General features: G+C 25.9%; 2 protein-coding genes across 2 annotated transcripts; one reads left to right on the forward strand and one right to left on the reverse strand.

Moving 5' to 3' along the window:
* Window positions 1-3,580: 3,580 nt before the first annotated feature.
* On the forward strand, window positions 3,581-7,307 carry LOC101253752 (protein indeterminate-domain 4, chloroplastic). Its single transcript, XM_004251070.4, has 2 exons — window positions 3,581-3,896; window positions 6,484-7,307. Exons 1-2 carry the CDS (start codon window positions 3,773-3,775, stop codon window positions 7,116-7,118), a joined length of 759 nt encoding a protein of 252 aa, XP_004251118.2. The 5' UTR covers window positions 3,581-3,772; the 3' UTR covers window positions 7,119-7,307.
* Window positions 7,308-11,988: 4,681 nt separating this feature from the next.
* Window positions 11,989-14,163, reverse strand: LOC101254060 (fasciclin-like arabinogalactan protein 11). Its single transcript, XM_004251071.5, has 2 exons — window positions 13,547-14,163; window positions 11,989-12,417 (listed from the first exon to the last, which is right to left on the reverse strand). The coding sequence occupies exons 1-2, from the start codon at window positions 14,051-14,053 to the stop codon at window positions 12,196-12,198; spliced, it is 729 nt and encodes a 242-aa protein (XP_004251119.1). The 5' UTR covers window positions 14,054-14,163; the 3' UTR covers window positions 11,989-12,195.
* Window positions 14,164-15,312: the final 1,149 nt, after the last annotated feature.

The raw sequence follows: 15,312 nt of genomic DNA on the forward strand, positions 1-15,312 counted from the left end.
ACCATATTTATAATTAAAAAAAGAAAAGCTACCTAACATTTTCAGTGAGAAACTAATAAGAAAATAGTAACTTTTTAATAATGTAAAATAAGTACTGTTTGAGAAAAAAAAAATTTAATTATTAACAGTCACCAATTAAGGTGTAGAAAACCAATAATGACATAATCATTTTTACCATATGTAAATTGTAAAGGCAACATACTTTTTATCAATCCCTCAATTAATCTTTTTGGAGAACTAAAGTTTTTCATCAAGACTTTTCACCCTTTTCTCTTTTCTCTTTAATTCATCGTATTATATGGTATCGATATTTGATTGAGTATAAAATTTAAATAAAAAAATATAATAAAGTGATAAGTACTTCTTCATCTTTATTTAAGAGATCTCGGATTTGAGTACGCTTGGACACGAGGTTGCCATTGTTAGAAAATACTATACTCCCAATGTAGAACTTTTTAACCGAAATATCAGACATCGAATAAAAAATCTTATACATTAGAAAAAATATTAAACATATCATATATATATTTGTCATATGTAATTTTCTTGTTAAAAGATTTAGATAATTAAAAAAGAAATGTATACCATCACTTAAATTGATTGGAGGAGTATTAAAGAGTCATAAAAGGAAGTACTCTAGTTTCTCTTCAAATTTTCACGATGCATAAAGTGTTAAATATTTATACGATTATAAATTATTTTATTAAATATAAAATTTATTAAATTATTTTATTAAATATAATTTTTTATTTTTTTTAGGCTGAGAAGGGTATACAATTGGGTTCGAAGGCCCACCTCAAGGGTGAAGGTGTAGGTAACTCGATTATCTTACTGAATTATAAAGTTAAACGAATATATACTTATCGAGATTAGAAAAATATAAAATATATCATATAAATTGAAATCGTAATATATATAATTCAAAACTAGAATTTTCGAATTCAAAATAAATATTTATCTCAATTATTTTATATATATATTGAAAGCAACACATCATGCAAAGCTGTGGCAGCAGTATATATATATTGACAAATTGAAACAGTTATTCTCCTCACTCACCCCACTGTATACAATATTTACTTGCATGGGAAAATTTAGAGCAAAACCTCGCGATTTACGAAAATTCAGTAACTTTTATTTTCTCTTATATATCAAAATAGATATTAAATATTTTTAATTATTTAATTTATTATGAACTCGATTATTTATAAATAAAATATATTATTAACTTAAAGTTATCGTCAAGAATCTATGAACTTTAAATCTTATAAATATTTTCTTCTTTTAGTTTCTCATTCCGTGTTTGATATTAACATAAGGGTCAATTAGAGAAGTTCCATATTCGAAATTAAGCACTCTTACGAAAGTGAATCGTATTCAATAAAAATATGAATTTAAAATTTCTGATTAAGACGAAAAGAGTACTTGTCACTTCACGACTACTCCGTAATTAGGTTGAAGTGGTCCACTTGAGTCTATGGCTCATATAGACAAAAGCCGTGTGTGAGAGAAGGAATAATATAATAGAGAAAATATTCTTTCTTTTATTAAGTTATATATATATAATTATCATATTTTATTTTTTGCTTCTACTTCTACTATATACTAAAATCAAACAAAAACTTAGAAAAAAGGAAAATCAAGAAGAAGAAGTGAAGTTGTTATAACAACTCTATTGTTTGTTTTTGTTTTAATAACATTGTACACTATACAATGAGTATTTTTTGGGATTTAGCTGTTTTGAGTAAAATCTTGTGGCTTCTCTTGAAATCGAGCTGAGCTGAACTGAACTGAATTGAACTAAATCGAACTTCTTCTTTTTTCTTTTTGGTGTGTGTGTGTGTTCATTTTACTTCAAATTTTGAGGTTCAAGAAGAAAAATGATGTCTAATGATGGACTTTCTTGTTCCATGAGAGGTGGTTTGACTTTGATTCAAGATTCAAAAAACCATAATACTAATATAAATCATCAAAATCCAAACCCTAATTCAAATCTAGATGTTTCTTCAGCTAATAAGAGGAAGAGAAATCTGAATGCATCTCTAAACTTAGTATTTATTCAACTATAGTTTTTAAGGGTTTTTCATGTATGTATATTATTTTAGTTGAAAATGATGTAGGAACGTCCATCAAACTCCATCCTAAAACTCTGAATCCGCCTCTGAATCAATCAATAACATGTTTTGTATATATACATACAAGATTTTATTTTTTTTCCCCCTTTTTTTCAATTGAAAATGATATACAACACTCTAAATTAAGATTTTTTTCTTCTCTTTTTAACTCTTCTAATTGCTCTAACATAACTATAACTTCTTTTTTGTTGCTAAAAAAAATAGATCCAAATGCAGAAGTGATAGCTCTTTCACCAAAATCTCTAATGGCGACGAATCGATTCGTGTGTGAAATATGCAACAAGGGTTTCCAAAGAGATCAAAACTTACAACTCCATAGAAGAGGTCACAATTTACCATGGAAATTGAAACAAAGAAATAACAAAGAAGTTATAAAGAAAAAAGTTTATATTTGTCCTGAAAAATCATGTGTACATCATGATCCATCAAGAGCATTAGGTGATTTAACTGGGGTTAAAAAACATTACTCAAGAAAACATGGTGAAAAAAAATGGAAATGTGAAAAATGTTCAAAAAAATATGCAGTTCAATCTGATTGGAAAGCTCATAGTAAGATTTGTGGTACTAGAGAGTATAAATGTGATTGTGGCACACTTTTTTCCAGGTACGTAATCTCTGTCTCAATTTACGTGACACATTTTACATTTCAAAATTCATTATACAAGTCTTTCTTTAATTATATATATGTCTCAATTCATGTGACATATTCAGATTTCAAGATTCATACAAGTCTTTCTTTGACTGTATTGTATCTATTTCAATTTATATGACATATTCAGATTTCAAGATTCATACGAATTTTTCTTTAATCGTATCTGTCTTAATTTATATGATATATATTTAAATTTTAAAATTTATACAAGTCTTTCTTTATTTATATCTGTCTCAATTTATATGTCATATTCAGATGTCAAGATTCATACGAGTCTTTTTTGAGTGTCTTTAGCTAAGTATTAGATGTGACTATGGTACACTATTTTCTAGGTACCTTTCATGAATTAGATTTTATTACTTTTAAGAGAATTTAATTTGATAGAGAATATAGGTAATAAAGTAATATTGTCCTATGATTAGTTTGTTGATGAAATAAATGGTATAGATATATGTGAAATTTAATTCAAACTCTATCAAGTTGATGAAATTTTTTTATATATATAATCCATCGTTAATCTGTTACAAAATTACTTGTTTGCTAAGTTTTTTAATAATACGTCTCTAACATGTCACTAATACATTCTTTGTAGCTAAGTTTTTTTTAAATAATTTGTCGTTAATTTATGGTAAATTGCTCGTAGTAATATTTTTGATAATTTATCGTTAATTGTTCGTAGATAAGTGTTGATAATATGTCATTGTGTATGTAATATATCGCTAAATAGGACTAGCGATGGATTTTTGTTGTTGTCATTTATATATAATTTGTATTTTTGAAGGGTTTTGTTTTCTTCTATTTAATTTTATCTGTCGCTAATTTCTATAACAGAAAGGATAGCTTTATAACACACAGAGCATTTTGTGATGCATTAGCTGAAGAAAGTACAAGATTTACATCAATCCAAACAGCAGTAAATCTTAATAATTTGAGAAATCAATTGATTAATGGTGGGATTAGCACTAATCTCCAACAACAACAACAAATGAGTGGAAATATTTCTCAATTAATGGGATTGGGATCCTTAGACCCTTCAAATCAACTTAATCTTGATCATGGACAAAAATCAAGGCTACCACTTTGGCTTCATCATGAAAATTCAAATTATGGTAAGCATATAAGTTCATCTGAATTTAGTATGTATATATATAAGTGAAAAGTCACTAAAATATCAAAAAAATTCATTTTGACACGTAATTTCGAAAAGTTCAATAAATTAGCACTATTAGTAGATGTTAGATTCTCAAAAAATTAGTGTATTTTGAAGGATGTAAAACATGGTGCAACATCATATTTTATAGAGTCTAAATAACATAAATTAAATGTTTTAATCATCACTATAAGAAAATTATGAATTACATAAAGACTTTTTTAGGAATTAGTATGAAAATTTATAGAAAAATAAGTGAACTATGAAATTTTATACTAATCCCTATGAAAATTTTCATATAATTCACTTTTTTTTTAAAATACATATTCAAAATTAAAATTATGATTTCGTTTCTTTAAGTTACTAGTGAGTTCCAGTTAACTAGGTATGTATATATATATAAAAAAATTCTAATAAATTTTTTTTTATTAAATCGTTGCAATAAGCAATTTTTTAAATAAAAAAATTAAAAATGTTAAAACAGCGATTTTATATATATAAAAAAATTATAATATTTTTTAAAATTTATGTATATAACTTATAAGAAAATATACATTATTTTATAAAAATTAAAAATAAGTAAAGTAATAAATATATTTTCTTCTAAAAAAAGATATTATATTGAATTTAAATTTAAATAATATTTGAATTCAAATAATTAATTTTTTAAAATAAAAAATTAAAGGAGAAAAATTATTGAATTTTTTTTTAAAACAAAATGATATATATATATATATATATATATATATATATATATATATAAAGTTAAAGAGGATCACATGACAATAGTAGACCCTTTGTTTTTATTGTAAATTTTGAAGAAAATATTCACATGTAAATAGTACATCATACTTTCAATTCTATAAATTGGTACTTTCAATCTTTCAATCTTCCAATCCAATCTACTTTCAATCTTCCACAATCTTAAAATTCTTGTTATTCTTCAAATTTTCTAAAGTTTTTAAAAGCATTTTCTTTATAAGGAAAGTTTAAATTTATTTTATTTTTAATTTATTTTAATTAATTTTATACTTTTATATGATATTGTTGATATATTCAACAATATCATATAATTTAAAATTTATTTTAATTAATTTTATACTTTTATATGAGATTGTTAATAATTTAAAATTTATGTAATATACATACTAATGCCTCATGTCTTCCTGCCATGTGTTGATACCCTTTTTGTACAACATGTTGTGGATTTCCAATGACCATGCGGGTATGCCTCATGTACCAAGGATATCATATAAAAGTATAAAATTAATTAAAATAAATTAAAAATAAAATAAATTTAAACTTGCCTTATAAAGAAAATGCTTTTAAAAACTTTAGAAAATTTGAAGAATAACAAGAATTTTAAGATTGTGGAAGATTGAAAGTAGATTGGATTGGAAGATTGAAAGTACCAATTTATAGAATTGAAAGTATGATGTACTATTTACATGTGAATATTTTCTTCAAAATTTACAATAAAAACAAAGGATCTACTATTGTCATGTGATCCTCTTTAACTTTATATATATATATATAGGGATAATGCCCAAGTACCCCCTCAACCTATGCCCGAAATCTCAGAGACACACTTATACTATACTAAGGTCCTATTACCCCCCTGAACTTATTTTATTAATATTTTTTACCCCTTTTTAGCCTACGTGACATTATCTTGTGGGCCAACGATGGTTGACTTTTTTTTTTCAAACTAGTGCCACGTAGGCTAAAAAGGGGTAGAAAATTACTTGTAAAATAAGTTCAGGAGGGTAATAGGACCTTAGTATAGTATAAGTGTGTCTCTGGGATTTCGGCCATAGGTTGAGGGGGTACTTGTGCATTTTCCCTATATATATATATATATATATATATATATATATATATATATATCATTTTGTTTTCAATAATTTTTCTCCTTTAATTTTTTATTTAAAAAAATTAATTATTTGAATTCAAATATTATTTAAATTTAAATTCAATATAATATCTTTTTTTTAGAAAGAAAATATATTTATTACTTTACTTATTTTTAATTTTTTAAAAATAATGTATATTTTCTTATAAGTTATATACATTAATTTTAAAAAATATTATAATTTTTTTATATATATAAAATCGCTGTTTTAACATTTTTAAATTTTTTTTATTTAAAAAATTGCTTATTGCAGCGATTTAATAATTTATTTTTTTTTATAAATCGCTGCTCAGGCAGCGATTTATATTAGAATTTTTTTTTATTTTTATAAATCGCTGCACTGGCAGCGATTTGTAAGAAGAAAAATTTTGAAATCGCTGCTTGGGCAGCGATTTCATTTTTTTATTAATTTTTTTTTTTTTGCAAAATCGCTGCCTCAGCAGCGATTTTACTTTTTCAGGTGAAGTAATCCTGCACCGGCAGCGATTTTACCGTTTTGGTTAATATAAAATTTTATATACCGTTTTGAAATTTTTATTAATATTTTTTACCCTTTGAGTTTCGGACTCATGTATATATGTGTGAAATTTCTTTTATTGTTATTTCAAATTTTGAATCAGTCTTTATTGTGTAGGTAACCCTAATGACTTTTTATCAACACCATCAACCACAACAAGCACCTTGCCTCATGAGTTGGTACAAGTGGCACCACACGCAAACATGCTAGGCTCGTCTTCGTTACATAAGAATAACAACAACAATAACAATAATCAATGGTTCGTCAATGACGATGGTGGTGATGCCATCATCACCACCTCGTCATCGATGCTGATGCCACGTGTGCTAAAAGAGGAAGAAGAGAACAAAACTCTTAGCCCAATGTATTACAATAATAGCCACATGTCAGCAACAGCACTTTTGCAAATAGCAGCCCAGATTGGATCAACAAGGAGCAACAACAATTCACCACTCTTTAGCAATCAATTTGGGCTAATGACCTCATCTAGCCTTAGTATGAAGAATAGTTCTTCATCATCAAGTGCCTCAAATGTGGCTATTCATGAAAATGTTCAAGGAAATAATGGATTGCTAATAGGGGCTACAAATTCAACAACTTTTGTGGCTAACAATGCAAATACTTTGATGATGATGCAAGATAAAGGGAAGCAAGGTAACTTAACAAGAGATTTTCTTGGTGGTGGAAGGAATGAAAAGAGGCTATTTTTGCAACAAACTCATGAGATGGCCAAGTTTGAAAATAATAAATAATAATAATTCTAGGATTTTTTAATAGGTTATTAGATTTTTCGTTCACTTAATTGGAATCGTACGATGTTGAAGACACCAAAAAAAAAGTAGTTGAGAATGTCACCTCTAGAAAAAAAATCCACCAAATAATCAAACGCAAACGCATAATCGAAATTTCAATTTTATAAATTCTAAAATTTTAAATGGCTATTTGATTAAGTGTTACTAAATGAGTTCTAAATGTAGAATTTATACATGTTATACGGATTTCTTAATACAAATATGAGTAAAAGTTAATTAATGAGTTCGATCGAATCGGTAGATTAACTTCTATGCTCTAGCTTCGTCCATGTTTACTTTGTGTAAATTTAAATTTAATCGAATCTCGATATAGATATCGATCCCGAAAAGAAAAAACATATTTTTCTTTAGAGATCTTGTGAATTGTGGGGGCTACAAAAAAAGTTGACAAAAAGTGACATGGCTTTTTACCCACATTGTATTTTTGCTGCATGTACAAAGATTTTTACCTTTGAGATTACTTTATTTTATGCATTTATTTTTTATTATATAGTATATATGGACCACGTAGTACTGTGAAACCTGTGACTTATCTCTGATAAAATTTTTTTTAGAATTTATGAAAAAGTTAAATTAATTGGTATCTTATAATTGTACACTTTTGGAAAATTTTATTTTTCTTCATTCCTCGTCATGTAAATTTGTATAGATCGAAAGTTTTAGTTTTTGTGAAAATCGATTTGTCATATTATGTTATATTTCTTATAATAATATTTTATTATAGCATATAGAAGATATTCAAATAAATTACACTATTATATATAATAGACGATTGATCATAATTACATGATATAATTAGTTTAATTTGAAATTATTACTTGAGTTGTATTGAAGACATTCGTAAATGATTCGATTGATATTTAAAAAAGGAAAAAAAAATATTAATAATGTTAAATGGTATTTAGATAGTTTATATATAATTTAACTTTTTCCATTAGATTTTTTTATATATATATATTTATATACATATTATGCATTTATGTACGTTCACAGTAATAACAACAAAAATTATGTTATATTATAAGTAGAATCTAAAAAGGATAAAAATATTGACGTTATCCTTATTTTATATGAGAGAGAAAAATTGTTTCTCGTAGATTCTCGACTCATAAAAATATTTCGGTCAATTACTAAACCCTAATTTTGTTATATATACGTGATGCAACAATAACTTTATAAATCGTAATTTTTAGTACTTTTCGTACATTTTTTTAATATCTAAAATTTGTGCTTAAAATATCAAAATAATGTAATCAAAATTAACTTTAAAAATTAATCAAAGTAACTTTCCAAAAGTGTAACATGACAATTTAAAATGAAATAAAAAAATAATAACTAACGTTCATCTTTAAGAGTGAAAAAAATATATCATGAAGTCTCTAAATTTAAACATTATAAATTCAAAATATATCATCAAAATCCATAACTTCAATATTTGTATATATTCAACAAATACATACATACGTTATATATATATATATATATATATATATATATATATATATATATATATATATATATATATATATATATATATATATATATATATATATATATATATATATATATATATATTCAGAGAGGGTACATTTCAGTGGCTTGTCTTTTGTTTTGGCAGCATATATACTCACAAGAAAATGAAATAAAAAAAGATGCCCAAAAATATTATTCCACTTCTTCCCAAGCTTATAATTTAAAAGTTTGAATGAATAAAATGACAAGTTTTTAGCTTAATTTTTGGAAAAAAAAAAACATTGTTTATATTGTAATACAAAAGGACAAGTTTTGAAGCTTAATTTTGGAAATAAAATAAAATAAAATTGTTTATTCTTCTCCGTTACAATATTTTAGTCTTTTATTTTTACGTAATACTCTTTCTGTTTTAATTGTAAGATTTTTTTTTAACTTTAATTTATAATCTTAAATTAAAAATATATATTTAATTAAATAACTTTTTATTAGTCTTATAATTTTAAGCATGTCATATAAAAAATTGAATTTAAATCAAAAAGTATTCACACACACACACATATATATACATATATATATATTACAATAAAAATAACTTTTAGCGACATTAAATATTAAAACTAATAAAAAGTGTTAAAGTCTTTATCGGCATTAGTTAAGTGCCATTAGAATTAATGTCGCTAAAAGCTTTAGCGACATATACAAAGAATGACAATTACCACTAAAATATATATTTAGCGATAATTAAAAATTAAATATCACTATAATCATTTTTATTATAACGATATATATATATATCAATAATTAATCAGACGATCATAATGAATCTTTTATTTCACAATAATGCATGACTAGATGGAGGTGTCAAATCCTCCATGTGACAAAACTATCAGAGCTGTCCTCCACAAAATTATTTGCATATTATTAAAAAAAAAAGAAGGAGATATTTTATTTCATAAATATATGTATATTCTTGTTCGATATTTATTATAATAAACTATATACACTTTAATATTAATATCAAAAAACTGTTACTGATAATATATATAATTAAATATGGTGTAAAATTTATTTCGTGCGTATGAAATGTTAGCATCACACGTATATTGCAGGGGCTGTAATTCTAATTTTCTTAATATAAACGTAAGATATGAGAAAAAATAATTGTATTCTACAAAATTTAAAATCATCATTATTAGTTTCGTCTCATAGTTATATCATTCATATATCAACGGTAAATATGATAATTTATCTTCTTATACGATCCTCAATAATTTCAACTATATGAATTAGTTTTTCAAATTGCATTAGATTCACGTCTATTTTCTTATCATAAAAATCTTATATATTCGTTATTCAATAATTAAAGTAGAAAGCTAAATTCCAAAAAGGGGCAAAAAAATAAAAAATAAATAAAGAGGAGACAGAAGAATATCTAGTAAACCGTAATATTAGACTTTTAAAATAAACTTATAATATGCCCCAAATTTATTATGGGCAACTTTCACATATACCAAACAAAAAAATCATATTTGTAGTTATAGCAAACTTTGCATAATTGCGCTCCATAGCAAACATAAAAATTGTATAATTCGCTATACATATACAAGTGTATAATTCGCTGGCCTAAATTGTATAATTCGTTGTCCTATTTTGCTGCAATTGTATAATTAGATTTGCATGCAGTTGAATCGAATTAAAATGTATGTATATTGCATAATTATAAGTGTATAGTAAGAAGATATATGTTTTTCTCGCTTTATACTATATACACTTCTGTTGTATTAAGCTAGAAAAAATTGTATTTCACTGCAATTATATAATTTATTGGCCTTTTTCTCTGCAATATTTGAAGTAAAATGTTTATAAATTATATAATTAAGTGTATAACACGAAGATATACATTTTTGCATGTATATATACAATTTTCTCTCGCTTTATACAAAACAGAAACAGAAATTATACACTTCTGTGTATAAAGCGAGAGAGGCGAGAATGGGAGAGTGGCGAGCGAGACTTCTGGGAGAGAGACGCCTGGCAAATTTTTGCCAACGTTTGCTATGGAGCACAATTAAATCAAACCCTAACTATTTTATTTAATTTAGGTTATTAGTTTGCTATTATATACAATTTTCTCATTTATTAAACCATATCGAAAGCCGGATATTCTTATGAGATTTTGATATATTCAGATATATGTATCCTAAAATATACGAGGGCTAAAATTAGGATTAATTTATTCAAGATATACTATATTCAAGTGAATTTGCAAGTATATGAAATTCATAGACAGATAGTTTTACTCGCGTTCCTCCCACACATCTCGCTTATCACTATTATATCTCGCTCCTTGTATCGCATATATATATTATAGTGTGATTTGCATGTATGTGGGATACACAGATAACTCTCACTCGCCTATCTCTTGTTCATACTCGCTTCTCTCTCTAGATCTATTTCAGAATATTTGATATAAAAAAAATATGTATTTAGATGTACCTAACTTGAAATTTAACGTGAAATTATTAAATAGTGAAGCAAAACATAATTGTTTCAAACTATACAAAAATTTAGTAAATGTAACAGAAATATTTGTATAATTAGAAATTTTTTTCTAAACCAATTTGAAAGTCAAATTTCTATTTGGGCCTATCTAAGTGGGCCGAAAACATGATCCAGCTCAAGAACTAGCATGCCAAGATGATAACCTAAACCCTTTTGTTCCTTAATGTTTGTTCTAGAAATTATTTATATTAATTGTAAAAATTACATAAATCTCATGGTGTTAAGAGATAATTACATTCTATTTTTATTATTTTTAAATTACAATTTTTTTTAAATTTATAGGATCGCTTATACATCAGGAAACTTGTATATCGGATACATAGCTCATGAATTGCAAATGATGTATTCGAAAGTGAATTTTTGTAAGTTTTTTAAATGATCGAAAGTTTTAGAAATTATAAGAAAATAAAATATTGTATTTATGTAATTTCTTCATATTAATTTGAATGAATTTACTTGATTAGTCAGAGTTTCAATTGAATGCTTTCTTATAATTTTCGTATTAATTATTTGTTAAAGTGTTTTTAAAAAGAAATCGGACATACATTATTCGAATTGAGGGTCTTTTGAAAAAATCTATGTACTTCCACGAGGTAAGATATCAAAAGAAAAATATGTTATTTTCTCATGTTCTACTCTCAAAATGAATTACTTATTTTTCAAATTATTTTTTTAAGTTTAAGACTAAATATCAATCAATATAAATATTATGATAAAATATATAAATATCAATTATTATTTTTTAAGGAGCGTGTAAAATTCGGAATGAACAAGGTAAAATGAACATAATTGTAGATACATCAAAAAATTGTTTCTTAGTAGTTTACATAGATGAATATACCCAAAAATAATAAAAGGTAAAAAAAATAAAAACATAAAAAAGAAGAATTTGAAATGAAATGGTAATTATTCAAATGAATCACAACCGTTGAATCAACTCATCAAAAAAATCACAACGAATCCTCACCGCATTTTCTAAAATTTACAACACTACAAACAAAGAAATTCCAAAAAACAAAACCGTTGTGCCGTGCATGGCAATCCTCTCAACACCGGAATCATCCGCCGCCGGCAAGTCGTCGTTGCCGGAGGTAGGGTTCAATCCTGCCGGAGACTTGCTCTTTGGTTTCAACGTTGCCGGAGTCGGTGCCATTGCCGGAGCCGGAGCAGCAAAGATACTCATAGGTTGAAGCACTTTATCAACCTAATAATTATTACACTATTAGATCATCGAAAAAATATTTACAAATATACGTTCTTATAAAATGTCAAAAAAATTTATCTCGAAAATAAAACATGTTATCTCCTACTAAAATTGTTAAGGACCATATAATGGTGTAAAAATTCTTATATATACATACTCTCATTATAATATTACATCTTTGCATGTCAATTAATGTGAAAAGATAAATTAGTTCTTTTTTTAAAAGGGTATTAACGTCCAACAAAATCTTAAAGAATTTATATCTATCGATATTAACGTCCAATTAATATGTTTTTATCAACGGAAAAAAGCAAAAATGCCCTGAAGCTATTGTAAAAGGTCTAAAATACCCTTCATTAACCTGTTTTGCAACAATCATCCTCTATTTGTATTATTGACTCACTTGTACCCTTTGACTAATTGTCAACATTGAATTAGAAAAAGATTATTTTAAAAACAATCTATTAAATTTAAATTGCTCGAACTCTTCACAAGGTTGTTATATTCGTATCAGATCTTTTAAAAATACACTATCTTTAGAGGATTCGATGCATATCTGTCGATATTATTGAAAAATTCGAGCAACATAACTTGTTTTCTTCAAAAATACATTATCTTTAGAGGATTCGATGCATATCTGTCGACATTATTAAAAAATTCGAGCAACATAGCTTATTTTCTGAAACTATTAATTCGCCGGTAGAATGTTTCTCGGTATTTGATTGGTAAGCAAAAAAATATTTCCCTCTAAAACATTTCTTCAAGGATCCAAAACAATAATATTAATTAGCAAACTTTTAGTTTTTTTTTTAAAAGAAAAACATTTCTTGCCTGAAGCGTAAAACTTCAAATTGTAGGGCGTTTCCACTACGTAAGAAAAAACTACAATTCGATCTTGAAAATAATTAAAATAATATTTAAGAGTTCAATCAATTGAAAAAATGACCTATCCCCAAAATTTAAAACATTTTCTCACAATGAACAACAACAACGAAAAGAAAATATTCAGTGTAACCCTAATCGTAACATTACATGTTTACCCCTACCTTATAATGTAACATAGAGAAGTTATTTTTCATAAAAAAAAAAAAATATTTTTCATCGTACCAAATAAACGTAAAACGATTACCTGATAAACAGCAAGCTGACCATCAGTATAAATTGTGTTAGCAATAGTAGCATCATCAACTCCGGTAGAGACATTGACTTGATTACCGGACGTCGTTACGTTTAACGGGAAGTCTCCGGGAGTAGAATCACCAGCTTGTGTTCTCAAAGGGTTACTAATAGTTTGAAATTGTGACATTGAAATGAAATTTGGTAAAACATGAAATTGCACCAATTGAACTTGTTGTTGTGCACTTAGTGTATTTATTGTGCCTGATTTTAGGCTAGAAAATGCATTATCTGTTGGTGCAAAAATAGTCATCCCATTCCCTTGATTTGAATTGTTTAATTGTGTGTTGATTTGATCACTAACTTGTGATACTTTCATTAGTCTAATTAATGTTGTGAATTGGCCTGCTTTTTCTAGGATTTGTGTGATGTTTGTTGGACCAGAAGGGGGTGTTTGAGATAGTGTTAAGGTTGAAAATTGGAGGATGATAATAATTAAAAAAATAATTTGGTGTTTCATTTTTTTAAAAAAAAATAAAAAAAATTCAAGAAGGAAATGATGTAGTTCTTTTATGTTGTTGTTGATAATAGATGTGAGAAAATTTAGGGTTTTATATATGGATTGGAAAAAATGTGTTTGGTGAGTGAGAGAAGGCTTTTTTAGTTTTATAATTAATTTATGGAGCTATGTCGATTTACGAATAATATCTCGTTGATTAAATAATTAGGTGTGTATATATATATATGCTATGTCATGTATTATCTCGTGATTTTTTTATTTTTATTTTTTATAGTTTTTATCTTTTCTTGATTTTACTAAAGGTCGAGGATCCTATCAGAGTCAAGTTTTGATTTTGGGAATAATGTTTTTTTTCCTTTATAAGTTGGAGTGGAAGAAATGCACATTTAAAACTTATATCGTATAAATTTATTTGTAAATCAACATCACGTTATATAATAATACGTAATTGTTCATAATAAACGAAGCTAATAATGATTGCATATAAATAAGACAGATAACCAGCTATATAATCGAGTTAATACACATATAGTGTAAAAATTCTTTATATTACATATTCCTTTAATATTGAAGTTTGGTGGGAAGTTACAATAATAGTGGTTACAAGAAGTAGAAAAAATCTCATATTATTTTTGAAAGAGATATTAGAATGGAAAGGTTTGAGGGGTGGGGCTTGGGTGGAGGTGAAGAAAGTATTATTGCTCATAATTTTGCTTAGATAGGAAGGAATATAGAAGAGATAAAAAGTTTTATATCTATAGTCGTTTGTTCTGGGAATAGTTTTTCTATTTTTACGAGATAGGAATAAAATTTGTATAAGTTATGTCTTTTTTAGATTGTACTTGTGAAATCGCATTGAGTTTGCTGTTGTTGTTGTACAGTTGTGAGTACATACAATCTAATGCAATGATTGATATGTCATATACATAAACTTGTTTATAACAGTCTTCTTCTATAGTAATCTCGTCTTATAATGGTTAAATATAATTTTTATAACTGATTTTCATGTTATGTTATATATTACATGTGTTATATAATAATATTTTATCATAACAATAAAAGAATATTGAAATTAAATATGTCGGAGTTTGAATATATATTACTTGAAAAGAAAGCTTCAATCAAGAACATTGATCTTGGGGGGTCATAAACTAGGTTGCCTTTTTCATGTTTTTCTTCTTTTCGTGATTACCTTTCAGCTTAGTTTTTTCATTCGATATTTGGTATCTGTTTTTTAAAAGACGGATTAATTCAGATTC

Source organism: Solanum lycopersicum, chromosome 11, assembly GCF_036512215.1.
Source record: "Solanum lycopersicum chromosome 11, SLM_r2.1".
Classification (NCBI taxonomy): Eukaryota; Viridiplantae; Streptophyta; class Magnoliopsida; order Solanales; family Solanaceae; genus Solanum; species Solanum lycopersicum.